At 44.5% G+C, this 14,487-nt stretch overlaps 1 protein-coding gene across 1 annotated transcript in view; it reads left to right on the top strand.

The window, feature by feature from the left end:
• Positions 1 to 14,487, top strand: part of PTPN13 (protein tyrosine phosphatase non-receptor type 13) — a 172,463-nt gene that overhangs the window by 95,895 nt on the left and 62,081 nt on the right. Inside the window, exons 13-19 of the mRNA XM_060247088.1 lie at positions 208 to 346; positions 1,118 to 1,270; positions 3,421 to 3,603; positions 5,053 to 5,215; positions 7,937 to 8,360; positions 10,786 to 10,883; positions 11,891 to 11,977. Coding sequence (XP_060103071.1) covers positions 208 to 346; positions 1,118 to 1,270; positions 3,421 to 3,603; positions 5,053 to 5,215; positions 7,937 to 8,360; positions 10,786 to 10,883; positions 11,891 to 11,977 — 1,247 coding nt within the window. The remainder of the gene's footprint in view (positions 1 to 207; positions 347 to 1,117; positions 1,271 to 3,420; positions 3,604 to 5,052; positions 5,216 to 7,936; positions 8,361 to 10,785; positions 10,884 to 11,890; positions 11,978 to 14,487) is intronic.

Below are 14,487 nucleotides of genomic sequence, written 5' to 3'. Positions count from 1 at the left end.
GTGGTCTTCACAGACTACTCGGAAGATGCAGTCTATTTAGCATAATATAGAACACTGCAAGTGGTACATAACTGCCAAGTGTTATTTTTCGGCACAGGAAGCCAGTTTTAGTGAAAAGAAAACTATCACTATCACCTTGCTTAAGCTATGTATAATTGCTATCTCCGCACTGCATATTCATTATTGTGCTTTGTTCTTTTTCCCCAGACACACTCTGACATGTCATCAGTATTACTTGCAGTTAAGGAAAGATCTCCTGGAGGAGAGGATGCACTGTGACGATGAAACAGCTTTACTGCTAGCATCACTGGCTCTCCAGGCTGAATATGGAGATTACCAAGCAGAGGTAAGGGTGGTATTTCTTCTGTGACCTCCAGTTCTGTTTTCCAGTGTCACCGTTCTGGATGCTCAGCGGGGTCTATTGTTCTAAAGCAGAGCAGACAGAATACCAACATGACTTCCTATGGAGTTGGTTTTCAGTGGCCAGAACCAAGATTGGGGAAACAGGGGAGATCTTCTCCGTTTGTTGTCCTGAAGCTGAAATAATTTCTTTTTAAAAAACAAAATAAATGCAGCCCCAAGAAAGATGATTTTTTCTTTGAGGTAGCAGAGAGACAAACAGAAGGCCAGTTCTAATCAATAGGGCAGTATTTTCCAAACTTACGCTATATGAAGCATCTTTTTTCTGAATTAAAATCAGAGGCACTATTCACTATAAAATCTGAAAATAAAAGAGCGTGCCCCAGAGCAGTGACTCACGCAGAAACTCAGGCCATCCTTCTCTGAGAGTAAGTGATTCTACTGCATCTGTTTTGAAACTGAATAATCTGATCCCTCCTGGTACTGGAGATGTGTCCAAATTTCCCACACCTATAAAGAGTACAAATGTGAAAAGGCACAACCCAAACATTTAGAGATGCAGTGGGCAGCCTCTTTTAGGGATAATTACTTCAGATGCACAGGAGCCTTTAATTCTTTGATTAAAGAGATGCATGCATAGACATGGGGAGAGGGAGAAGGCAGCAGTACACCAGTCTTTCTGCATGTGAGTATTGCATCCACACTGAGATACACTGTGGCCACGCTGTTTATTTTACCCCAGTGCTTCTCTCCGCAGGTGCATGGCCTGTCTTATTTCAGACTGGAGCACTACTTACCACCTAGAGTGATGGAGAACCTGGACCTTTCTCACGTCAAAGAAGAATTGCCAAAACTGCATAGCACTTACGCTGGAGCTTCTGAAAAAGAAGCCGAGTTGGAATTTCTGAAGGTTAATATATGAATGGTTTTGTGTGCCGTTAAACGTGCTTTCTCTAGTGTGTCCTACTAGATTTTATATGAACTCAGTTGTGCCTCTGAATGGGTGGAAGGAATCCCAGTTGTAAACTGGGAAGAGTCCATTGCAAGCGGAAAACCTGGATCCCCCACTATGGCAGCATGTTGACAAAATATTTTTACAGTGAGACCCATGCTTGGCAGCACATAGAAAACATACTTGCAGGAGCTGTGATTGACTGAGGCTTCCAGATGTAGCTCTCTCTTCCAGACACTGTGGAAGATGTACAGCATGTTAAGAGAAGGGGGAGGGATCTCTTACCTGCTGTGATGCCTGAAGTGATTCTTGGTAACCAGCACCACCATCACCCCGGTCTTGGGTTCCAACTTGTGAATTGCTTGTATCCACGATTTAGACACATTCCTTTGGCTATAACCAGGGCTTTTTTTGAGCAGGAATGCACAGGAACACAGTTCCAGCTGGCTTGGCATTAGGAGTGTGGCCTAATATGCAAATGAGTTCCTGCTGGACCTTTTCTACAAAAAAAAAGCCCTGGCTATATCTAGCAGCCTGAACAGCCTGACTTATCCCAGACTTGTCAGAGCTTAGGAGCTAAGCAGAGTTGGCCGTGGTCAGCAGTGTTCCCTCTAAGTTGAGTTAGCATGAGCTAGCTCACAGTTTTTTAGTCTCCAGCTCACACATTTTCGTCTTAGCCTGGGAAGGCTGGCCCCAGAGCAAACGTAATTTATGCGGCGACCAAATTGCTCGGCCACAACTTTAACGCCTTTAGCTCACAAAGTAGAATTTCTGCTCACAAGACTCCACAGCTTTAGAGAGAACATGGATGGTCAGTACTTGGATGGGAGACCACCAAGGGAGACTGGGATTACTACGCAGAGAAAGGCAAAGGCAAACCACCCCTGCTTGTCTCTTGCCCACAATGCCCTGCGGATCAGTGGCAACTCGACAGCACATTCTTTGTGGCTACCCCTAGAAAACTAGAGCGCTGACAATGCTAAACACAGTTGCTAGGGAGTAAGTCCCAATGAACTCAGTGGGATTTTTTTCTAAGTATACAAGTTTACAGCTGCACTGTTAGTTTACTAAAACAACCTAGGACCTGCCTACCTTAGGGACCATCTCTCCCCACATGTTCCCGAGAGAGTACTTAGATCGGATTCTCAAAACCTGCTTGTAATCCCCGGGCCAAAGGAGGCCCGTTTGAAATCTACCAGGGATCGGGCCTTCTCAGTAACGGCACCTTGCTGGTGGAACCAGCTGCCGGAGGAGGTGAGGGCCCTGCGGGACCTTGGGCAGTTCCGCAGGGCCTGCAAGATGGCCCTCTTCCGGCTGGCTTACAACTAACCGACACTGGGAACCTCGGATGGTGGTAGGGGCATTTTGATAGACCGCTGGTTTTATGTTTATGTTTTATTAACTTATTGTTTTAAAAAGATGCTAATTGATGTTTTAAAAGTTAAACCCTATGTTAAATTTTTATGTGTTGTGAGCCGCCCTGAGCCACTTTGGTGGGAAGGGCGGGATATAAATCAAAATATAAATAAATAAACCACCGAGAAATAAAAGGTGTGCGTGCCTCACAATAGCTTAGTATAGTAAAGAGTCCAGTAGCAACTTTAAGACTAGCAAATTGTAGCATAAGCTTTCAAGAAACACAGCTCTCCTAGTCAGATGGATCTATCACAGCAGCTCAACTCGGTTGTATTTCTAGCTGTCAAGCAGAACATAAAAGAAGATTGTGCCGTGATCAATCCACTTGGTATGTGTGGTCTCTTATTTTAATGAGCATGTAGTTCTCTGCTTTGGTTACACACCATTGGAAATGCAAGGCTGCTAGGGTGTGTGCTTGCAGGAGCTGAAGCTGAAAATTTTATCCTTTGCCCTTTTCACACAAGATGGTGACTGAGCGTAACAGGGATAGCATAGCTCTCTTGTTATTGAAGGCTGGAGCAGCAAAATTACGGTGAATGAACAGGGCTTATAATGTTGACTTCTCAGACTGTTAATTGGGGACAGCTCTTTATCATATTTGTTGTCCTTTTGAAAATGCTGCATTCTCATTTAAGATTTTTCATTCATTGTCTCTTTAGTTTTATGCATCTCACAAATCTCTCTCTCTCTAGATTTGTCAGAGGTTAACGGAGTATGGTGTTCACTTTCATCGCGTATTGCCAGAGAAGAAGTCTCAGACTGGAATTCTGTTGGGTGTCTGCCCTAAAGGAGTTCTTATTTTCGAAGTTCACAACGGCATCCGTTCTCCTGTCCTTCGCTTCCCATGGAGAGAAACAAAGAAAATATCATTTAGTGTACGTTGGTAACATTTACCGTAAAGGCCAAGATTGCACAGGTTTTCCTGACACTTGACACCCACTTTCCCTAAATTGAGTAACCCGCATCCTTTGAATTACATTGTGCCAAAAGCAAAGGACAGGACAGGACGAGGTGCACTGCTGCATGCAGCAAACGCTCTTAGTAAAGAAATCCAGGTGGCTCAAGGAGTGAGCCAAGTTGCACAATACAAGAGAACTAGAAGTGGAGAGCAAGGAGAAAGTTGAGAATTGCTGACAAAACTTTCTTTCTGAATGAGACGGAAATCTTCAGATCTGCACATTCCAGAAAAGAGATCTTGGTTAATCCTCTTGGGACCACTGCGCTTCAGAAGACAGATGGGAGGGATTGCATGACTGATCCACACTTACCTATTCCCCATGTCAAAAGCCTCCTTGCCTGGAGAAAGCTAACGTTTCAGGGTTCTATCCTAGCCTTCTCCCTGACTAACTACTTTTCAACATTATAAGAATTATTTTTGGAACTTCAGAAAAAACTTTCAAACACATAAGAACATAAGAGCCCTGCTGGATCAGACCAGTGGTCCATCTAGTCCAGCTTTCTATCTCACACAGCAGCCAAACAGATCCTCTGGAGGACCAACAACAGGGCATAAAGGCCAAAACCTTCCATTAATGTTGCCTTCTGAATTCAGGGCCTCTGAATGTGGAAGTTCCCCTGTTGTTGTTTAAAATAGAATCAGGTGTGCAGGAGAGAAGGCACAAGCCTTTGAATCTGGGTATTGCTACTGAGCTCTGACCTAGATAGCCTGGGGGAACATGATGTCATCAAATTTTGGAAGCTAAGCAGGGTCAGCCATGGTTAGTACTTGGATGGGAGACTACCTCCGAAGTTCAGGGTTGCCCCACTGAAGCAGACAAAACCAACTTTTCTTCTCTTGCCTTGTAAACCTTGCAAAGTTGCCATGATTTGCCTGCCACTCGGGTGGAATTCTAGCAGGAGCTCCTTTGCATATTAGGCCACACACTCCTGATCCTTTGCATATTAGACTACACACCCCTGAGCCAATCCTCCAAGAGCTTACAAGGCTCTTTTTTGTAAGCTCTTGGAGGATTGGCTGCATCAGGGCTGGGTGGCCTAATATGCAAAGGAGCTCCTGCTAGAATTCCACCCCTGCTGCCATATGATGGCATTGTCCATCGTTTGTTGTTATTTAGTTCCTCCTGACTTCATGTGCTGAGTAATGGAAAAAGTAATGTTTTGGTTTGCTTTTGGTTTACATAGACACTAGACGAGTTATAATTTCATTTTTAAAATGAGTTTTATAGGAATCGATCACTCAATACATCTTAAAGTCCATCTAATCCATTGTTTGGTTTGCTCATATTAAGACTATTGATTAGAGTGTTTTTCAATCTGGAAGGCTAGTCTTTTAAAAAAAAATGTATATGTTTTTCACATTTCAGAAGAGGAAAGTAACTCTGCAGAACACATCCGATGGTATAAAACATGCATTCCAAACCGACACAAGCAAGACCTGTCAGTACTTGCTGCAGCTATGCTCTTCGCAACATAAATTTCAGCTACAGATGAGAGCCAGGCAAAGTAACCAGGATACTCAGGAGATTGGTAAGCACTGATGGACAGCTTCAGCTTCTGCTTCCACATGTTGTTCTATGGCAGGGACCTCCAACCTTTTTGAGCCCGTGGGCACCTGTGGAATTCTGACACGGTGGTGGGTGGAGCCACAAAATGGCTGCTGCAGGAGGCGGGGCCAACCACTAAATGTTAGAGAGTGAAGCTACATATAACTCTAATAGCAGCTCTTTAACATTTTGGACAGAAGTTCTGTTTAACAGGATACCTTTTAATCTGCACAGCCGATCAGAAACCCTGCTGGGGACAAAAGTCTCACATGATCTTGCCTAGTTTCTAAATGCACTTGGCAGGTGCCATGGTGCCCACGGGCGCCATGTTGTGGACGCCTGTTCTATGGACATCAGCAGCTTCACTGTCCTCACTTGCATTGTGTGAATGTGCTAAAGTTTAAATGGAAAGGAAATGCTAATTCACCCTGGAAGCAATAAAAGGCAGAATGCTGTAGAATGTTCATGGCTGCCAATCAAAATGGCAGACTTGTGTTTCTTCCCGCCCCTGCCCCTTGCAAGATTGATGGAGAAAAAAAATGTGTGATGTTATTTGGTCACATGTTTTGTTTTCCCCAGTTGTCACAAATGGCAGCCAGTGAAGCAGAGTGAGGGCAGGAAAACTGGATGTGTAGGGGCAACATGTCATGTGTAGTTACTTACTATGTGTTACAAGAGAAGAAAAAGCAGACTGCAGTAGCCATGTTGCTAGAACTGCTTTTGGCTAGCTTTTGTGCAAATAATTGCTTTGTGCAGTATCCTGTTTTGTTGGGGACTTGAGAGAGCTTGCAGTTCCTCTTTCCTGGCTATCAGTACCAGTTACCTCTTCATGGTAGAAGAGCTGCGATCTTGCTCAAATTCTTTACTCCTGACCCTGCTCTAGTTATGCAGCGTAGACGTCTCTCTTGGAGAGTTTGTGTATGTAAGGCGGCAGATAAATCATCGGGCTCTCCTCTCGGACTTGTTTATGGAGTCAGTTATCCTTGGAATAATTGCTGATGGACCATAAGCTGTTGATCTAACCCTTCTTATCTCTGATAAGCCTACTGCAAATGATATGGGTAGCGGCTGTGTCTCAGTGGTCGAACCTGTAGTTGTCATGTAGAAGGTCTCAGGTTCAATCCCCAGTTAAAAGAATCTCGCAGTAGGTGATATGAAAGACCTCTTTCTGAGACCCTGCAGAGCTGCTGTCAGTCTGAGTAGATAATCCTAATTTGATGGACCAGGGGTCTGATTCAGCATAAGCTTCATGTGTATATATTTATGTGTAGCGGTTAAATTTGACTACTATAGAGCACAGGAGCAAAATTGTCCATGGCATTTGGCTATTGCCTCATGCAGTGTTCCCTCTAAACTGAGTAAGCATGAGCTAGCTTACAGATTTTTAGCTCACACATTTTTGTCTTAGCTCAGGAAGGATGATCCCAGAGCACAATAATTTATGCAGTAGCTCACAGCGTCAATGCCAATAGCTCACAGCTTTAATGTCCGTAGCTCACGAAGTAGAATTTTTGCTCACAAGACTGTGCAGTTTAGAGGGAACATTGGCCACATGTAGTTAAATGATGCCTCGTTCTTTATTCACAATGCAGGCATGCCCCACTGGTGGACCTCCTGATGGCACCTGGATTTTGGCCACTGTGTGACATAGAGTGTTAGAGTGGATGGACCATTGGCCTGATCCAGCAGGGCTTCTGTTATAGTTATGCAGAGAGAGCCAGTGTGGTGCAATGGTTAGCAAATTTGACTAGTACCACCAGCTTCAAGTCCCTCCCCCCAACCATTGAAGCACATTGGATGACCTTTGAGAAAGTTTCTCTCTCTGAGCCAAACCACATGTTACGATTTTTAAAGAGTTGGGTCTGGTTCCCCAGACCTGACTCATCTTCTCAGCAGCCTCTTAGAAACTGCAGAGAAACAGCTTCTTTCTTTAAAAAAAATGGGAGCCCAAATGGGCTCAGAATGTCAGCGGGGTGGGGTGGGGGGAATGAAGGGTTTCTGCCTTCTCCCCCCCCACAGGTGTTTTCCTGTGCAAAAACTACCCTGAGATGAGTTATTTTGCTGCTTTGTGTTCGCAGAGACTCCACATGGAGCAGCAAAATGGCTGGATTTATTTAGATGGAATTGTTATCATCGCTAATGCAGTAAATTATTTCTAGGTTTCATGAACTCATAAAACTTCCTTTATACTCTTGGTATAACTCTTGGTCCATCAAATTCAGACCGATTTTTCACTTCACCCGACGCCGCTCTGACGTTCCTCTTTTCCGCACGGTGTCCTTCCGATTTCCCACTATCTGCCCCAGGGCTTCAGCTTGTGTCAGCATTTTTGCGCAGCAACAAGAAACTGGTTTTTAGCGGTTTCTGTTTACCACACAAAAACGGCGATGCAAGATGAAGCCCTGGGGCAGATAGTGGGAAATCGGAAGAACGCTGCACTGAAAAGAGGAACGTCAGAGTGGCATAGGGTGAGTGGGAAATCAGCCTCAGTTTTGTTTACTCAGACTGTCTGTGGCTCTCCAGGGTCTCAGGCTGAGGACTGTCACATCATCTGCAACCTGATTTTTAGTGGAGGTGCCGGGGATTGAACCTGGGTTCTTCTGTATGCCAAGCAGATGCTCTTCCATTGAGCCACGCCCCCCCCTTCAGGAAAGCTATTTCACTCTTTTTATAACTTGCCTAAACCAATCTCCTTTGCTTGCAGAAAGAGCGTCCTTTAGGAGCCTCAACCTCCACACAGACTCTGTGAAAGGATTTAACATGGGCCGGGCAATCAGCACAGGCAGCCTGGCCAGCAACACGCTGAGCCGCCTGGCTGTCCGGCCATTGTCGGTTCAGGCAGAAATCCTGAAGAGACTGTCCTGCTCCGAGTTGTCCCTCTTCCAGCCCCTCCAGGGTTGCTCCAGAGACAAGAACGAGAAGCAGTCGTGGGAAGAAAGGCCCAAGATCATGAGCAAATCCTTCCACGATCTGAGCCAGAGTCAGATCTCGGTCAGCCCTTTTCGGAAAAACGTCATTGGCGCTGCAGACTCTTCTTCGCGAAGGATGGAAGAATTAATGGGGAAAATCTTCCAACCGGTGCCAAAAACTGATGCGGAATCAGCGTCTGGAGCAGCAAAGTTGAATAAGTAAGAATCTCTCTTATAGCCTCACTATGGAGGCTATAGTACCCGTCAGTAAGCAACACAAAAAGCACCTCCTAGTGAGAATGTATGCGGGGAGTGTCGTGTTCAGGGCCAGCTTTGCCACTAGGCAGTTGCCTAGGGTGCTGGCCTTCTGGGATCACCAAATTGGGTGCCCCCCATCTGACTCAATGACATTATCAGTGGGGGGTGGGATGCCAGAAGTTAGCCCTGCCAGGGTGCCAGACAGTGTAGGGCCAGCCCTGGTCGTGTTTAAAACCAGCTATCTGGTTCAAGCCCTGACCTGGCCCAGGCTAGCCTTTATCTTGTCAGATCTGAGAAGCTAAGTGGGGTCAGCCGTGGTTAGCACTTGGGATGGGAAACCACTTGGGCAGTTCAACGTTGCTATGCAGAGGCAGGCCATGGCAAACCACCTCAGAACATCTCTTGCCTAGAAAACCCTATGGGGTTGCCATAAATTGGCTGCAGCTGGATGACATTTTCCATCACCACCTGGTTTAAACATAGGCAGTGTCTCCAAACTGCCAAAGGTCACCTTACAACAGGATTGTCAACAGGCCTGAGTGGGGGGTGGAATTTCTGACCCTTTAAGTGAGTTTTAATGGATGGAAATGGACTGCTGAGGCAGTTTGGTGTAGTGGTTAAGTGTGCGGACTCTTATCTGGGAGAACCTGGTTTGATTTCCCACTCCTCCACTTACAGCTGCTGGAATGGCTATCGCAGGAGTTGTCCTTGAAAGGGCAGCTGCTGTGAGAGCCCTCTTAGCCTCACCCACCTCACATGATGTCTGTTGTGGGGGGGAGACGATATAGGAGATTGTAAGCCGCTCTTAGTCTCTGATTCCGAGAGAAGGGCGGGGTATAAATCTGCAGTCGTCGTCTTCTTCATGCCATGGGTGTAAAGAACATCACCTGGCAAATAACTTCCCATTGAGCCCCTGTTAAAGTGACTAAGTTTTTTCTCCTCCGTGCTGTTTACAACCATATCATTGATGCTGATATAGAGATGCTGTATGTATATTTGGGCCAGCACTTAGGATAAGAAGCGTTCCATTCCATTCACCATTTTAAACGCCTATCACAGGGAGGTGTTTTTCCACAACTTCATCAGAGAGCCTGTAGCATTTAAACTGGTTCTATACCTGTCTTCATATTCATAGGAAGCTCAGATTACAGTGTACATATGTATGCTTATACCGTTTTAGAATGGCACTGCCACACATCTGAAAGCGCAGGTTCCCTTCTTCAGTTCACATTTTTGGTTTTTTCTATGTTCTACATTCAGCATGCTTTCTGATGTGCTGCAGCGGATATCAGGAGCAGATAGACAATATTAAATTACTAACCTGAGGCTATTGTACTTTAGTCACGTTATGAGAAGATGAGAGTCACTGGGACAGACAATAATGCTAGGAAAAGTTGAAGGCAGCAGGAAAAGAAGACCCAACACGAGATGGTTTGACTCAATCATAGAAGCCGTAGCCCTCTGTTTGCAAGACATGAGAATGGGAGGTGATTAATTCATGGGGTCGCTAAAAAGTCAGAAATAACTTAATGGCACTTAACCATGCATCATTGATCCAGAATCCCATTTGAGTTTTTTATTAGTAAAGAGTGAGAAATTCTGGAGCATTCTATGTTAGTTCAGTGTACATGTGCTCCTGACAGTGCCGGTGGTCAATTCTGCACTGTGTTTAAGCAAGTGCTGTAATTCTGTAGAGCTGCAGTGTTCATTTTCATCCCATCATACTAAAATCTCTTTACGACCAGCTATTTCACGTTTATTCCCCTGTGCTCTGTTTCTGTGTTGAATAGAATGAACTTCTCCATGTTCCGTGTATTTCCACTGGTGTATTTCTAGCACAGGGGGTCCCCAGCCTTTTGAGCCCTTGGGCACCTTTGGAATTCTGAGACAAAGATGGTGGGTGCAGCCACAACATGGCTGCTGTGAGAGGCTGAGCCAGACATATGCAGAGAGAAAGCCAACGTGCAGGGGAGAAGACAGTTTTAAAGGGTGATTTTGCACTGGGAAAGAGGAGTGTGAGAGAGAACAAAACCAACACCGTGGGTGGGGACAGCTGCCACTGAAATGTTTTTTAAAATATGCACAGCCAATGAGATCTCCAGTGGTCAGTAAGATGCTCTGCTGGGGGAAAGCTGTACTTGGCCCAACCCACTTTCTAAAAAAACTTGGCAGGCATCAGAAAAGGTGTTGGCACGCACTTTGGTGCCCATGGGGCCCTTTGTTGAGGACCCCTGTTCTAGAACAAAGCAACATGCCTTTTTATACCAGCCTTCATTTGTGTGTCATATTTATTTATATCATTATCATGTTTTCCCCTTTGTCCTCTCCTGCTTTCTCTTTCTCCTTCTCCACTTTCTCCTTCATACTTTCTCCAACAACTCTTTAGTTTACAGTCTCATGCAGGTTTAAATGCCAGCCTAGAAAGAAAGAAAAATGAATCAGACTCCTCCTCCACCGAAGATACTGGCCAAGCCTATGTTCTAGGTCAGCACTGTTGATTCAGTTTCTTTTTAAAAAAAAATACTGGAGTAAAAAATTCCTATTTAAACCTAATACTTTCTGAATTTTCGACTGGTTGTTGGTGATTAGCTTGTACTTCCTTGCTGCTTTTATAAAAATCATTTTTAAAAAATAACACCCAGGCTATTAGATAGTACCCAAAGAGTTCCTGAACTTTAGCAGCTAAGGGATGAGCTATAATTTGGTAGTACTCTCAGTACAGTTCTCACTGCAGCTGTGAATTTATTTTACAAACATGGCTTGGGGGCTGACTTTGCCATCCCAATTCCGCTTCCTCCTTCCCTTAATTGTGTTCCTGCAGTCCTCATTGAATGTCTGAAAGGGCTGGAGCCTGTATACAGTCAGGCACCCACAGGGCTGCTTTTGTAGAAAAAGCCCAGCAGGAGCACCCCCTGACATCACCATTGTTTCGCACAGGGGTTTTTTGTAGAAAAAGCTGAGCCGGGACTAGTTTGCATATTAGGCCACACCTCTTGACACCAAGCCAGCTGGAAGTGTGATTTGACAACTCTTAGACTCTTACGTATGTCATGTATGAAGTGGGCCATCTTTCTTGTCTGAGGAGAGGTGATGCCTTTCTGCAGAGGATTCTGCAAAATCATTGAGCGGTTTAGACTTCAAGCGGATAGATCAGTGTACATTGTCAGAATAGATTTCATCCAGTCCCTTCCTGTGCTTTTCTCAAACTGGGGATTAGTATGTTGTTTTAAATGCTTACCTGATGGTGCATTCCAAATAAGTTATTTTACATAGAAGAAAGAAGAGCATTCAATCTTAGCAAATGTCTAGAATGTCTAAATTGTTATTAGGCCTGCCATTAATGGCCTTCTGAGTAGCAGGAAGAGTCCTTTTTATTGCACAGTAAATCTAAACAAAAGTTGACTTAAAAGCTTTTGAGTCCTGTTATAGCATGCTAGAAAGAAATTCACCCCATCCTATCTGAGTCAGGTTTTTTTCCCCTCCCTCAACAGATGTACAAACAAAACAGAATGTGATTTCATTGCCAGAGAGGGAGATCAACTTGGTAAAGTTGAAAAAAGATGAAAAGTACGGCTTAGGTAAGTGTGTGTTGTTTTTGAAAGTCCTAAGTGAATGGAAACAAAACAAAGATGAAACGCTCAGTATGATGGGTGAGGTCTACCAGGAACATGCCTTTGTTCTGTAGAATAAATGGCCTGATACTCAAGGTGCCTCAAGAACTGAAACAGACCCAACCCCAAACGGACTGATGCTGAGTTTGTGGCATGATTCTGACCTAGTTAACAATCCCTTCCTCCTATCAGAGGGAGCTTATTCCCAGGACTCATGTATTTTTCACTAAAATGCAAGGCTAAGGTCACTCTCATTCTGCTTCCAAAATGGCTGCGGAGATTCTCCTGGAACTGATAAGCAGGGCACTGTGGTCATGGATATCCCCTTCTTGGCTACCAGCAACAGAGATGTCTGTTTCTGAACCCAAGGGTCCTAGTTAGCTATAAGGATAAGCAGCCGGTGAAAATAAGATCTATCCTTTAATCTTGGTCTAAGCTATATTTAAATCTGTTTAAACATCCTGCCTTTTGGTGGTGCATTCCATACAGTATTTATGCCTTGTAGGACAATGGGATGGAGAAACCAATAACTCGGATAAGAACATAAGAGAAGCCATGTTGGATCAGACCAACGGCTCATCCAGTCCAACACTCTGTGTCACACAGTGGCAAAAAATTTTATATATACACACACACTGTGGCATAAGATGCAGTGGTTCCTACGACTCCACTGAGCAAACTTTATTCATTGATTCATTCAGTCATTTACTGAAATATTTATACCCCACCTTTCATTTTGACTCAAGGTCTTCTCCAGTCTACATAATCTTCCTCTACCTTAAGTACCGCTAGCTCTTGTGTAGTAGTAACAGCTACCTAACTTGAAAGAAGGCTACTTAGAGGGCGGTTGGATCCACCCCATTTGGACTAGAATCCAAGTCCCCCACACTGGAATCTAACTTCCTTGACCTGAGAGGGAAAGTTCTCCATCAGGGCAATTTGTACATAATTCATTTATAATATTTTTGAGGATATTATTTTACAGAAGCTGCTGGTAAGCAAGGGACAGCAGGTCTGCATTCAGCTGTCTCAGTAAACTGTGGTACATTTAAAATGTGGTTCCAGCTATAGCCTGCCAGATGTAGGTCCTTTACACAGAGGTTTGGATGATGCTGGGAAGTATTTTTTTTTCCCGTTTCACTGCACTACAACATTGTGGTGCTTCTGTGTGCCCCTTGGGTTTTCCCTGTATCTCCAGTCTTTCCCAGATCTGCTTACTGCAGTGTTTTGGGAAAGACTGTAGCTTAGCCAGCCTCCAGTTGGGGCCTGGGAATCGCCCAGAATTACAGCTCATCCCCAGACCACAGGGATCAGTTCCCCTGGAGGAAATGGATGCTGAGGAGGATGGAGTCTATGGCATTGTACCCCACTAAGGTCTTCCCCAGGCTCCACCCCCAACTCTCTAGGATTTCCCAACCTAGATCTGGCAATTCTACCCCCTCCCCATCCCCTGCTGATGGCCATGGGGGGCCTGGCAACTTGTACCCATATGGACAGGAAAGTGTACTTTTTCTTGGTCCCATCCATATAGGTTCCATTTTCCCTCCTCCAGTCCCACACAGTGCAAGGACATCCCACCAGAGAGCTTTTTACAAAAATTGGTATAATGTCTGTATTTTAGGTTTGTGGAATTCCCAGCTTTCATTTTAAAAGAAATAAGTCTATACCCCCTTTCACTGCAGAGATATACATTTCCCCTTATATCTCCACAAAAAAAGGGGTTGAGAGAAAATGGAAGCTGGAAATGAAGCTGTCTTATACTGAATCAGAGCACTGGTCCATCAAGGTCAGTATTATCTACCCAGACTGGCTCTTCAGGGCCTCAGGAGAGGTCTGTCACATCATTTATTGCCAACTCCTTTAACTGGAGATGCCCAAGATAGAACCTGGGACCTTCTGTATGCCAAACCAGATGCTCTACCACTGAGCCATTGGCCCATACAGGGGTTCCATTGCTGTTGTACTGCCTGAGAAGCCATAGCATCAGTGGGATAACTACAAAAGCCTATCCCTGTGTGGCAAACACCATAGCTAATAAATCCGGGTTGGTGCATAAATCCAGCTTATGCACTTCTTGCCTCCCATCAGAAAGGACATCCTACCACTGTACTTGTTGCAAGGTGGACATGAGTGATTGCAATTATCAACAAATTGTGCTTTGTGAATTCAAAAGTCACAGAAAACCACAATTATGACTGTGGTTACGGAATTAGCTAAAACTCCAAGTCTCAGTTTGGTGCCCATGTTTATTGGACAGTCTGCATTGAGATGTCACCTGTTAACTAGGGACTTGATCAAGCTGTAATTTATAAACCACAGTTTATTGTATTGTCAACCTTTGGAAATCGCTTAGATTTAGCCAAAATGTATGTATTTTTAAAAGCAACCTTTGCACTTTGGCCAAATACACTAAAATCTACACCTTTGGAAATCAGTTTACAGATGACTGCTCTGAATGTTTAGAGTTACTGAACAGC

The sequence above is a fragment of the Heteronotia binoei genome, chromosome 9 (assembly GCF_032191835.1).
Source record: "Heteronotia binoei isolate CCM8104 ecotype False Entrance Well chromosome 9, APGP_CSIRO_Hbin_v1, whole genome shotgun sequence".
Taxonomy (NCBI): domain Eukaryota; kingdom Metazoa; phylum Chordata; class Lepidosauria; order Squamata; family Gekkonidae; genus Heteronotia; species Heteronotia binoei.
Note: the sequence above shows the minus strand (reverse complement) of the source record. Positions and strands in the feature narration are given on the sequence as shown.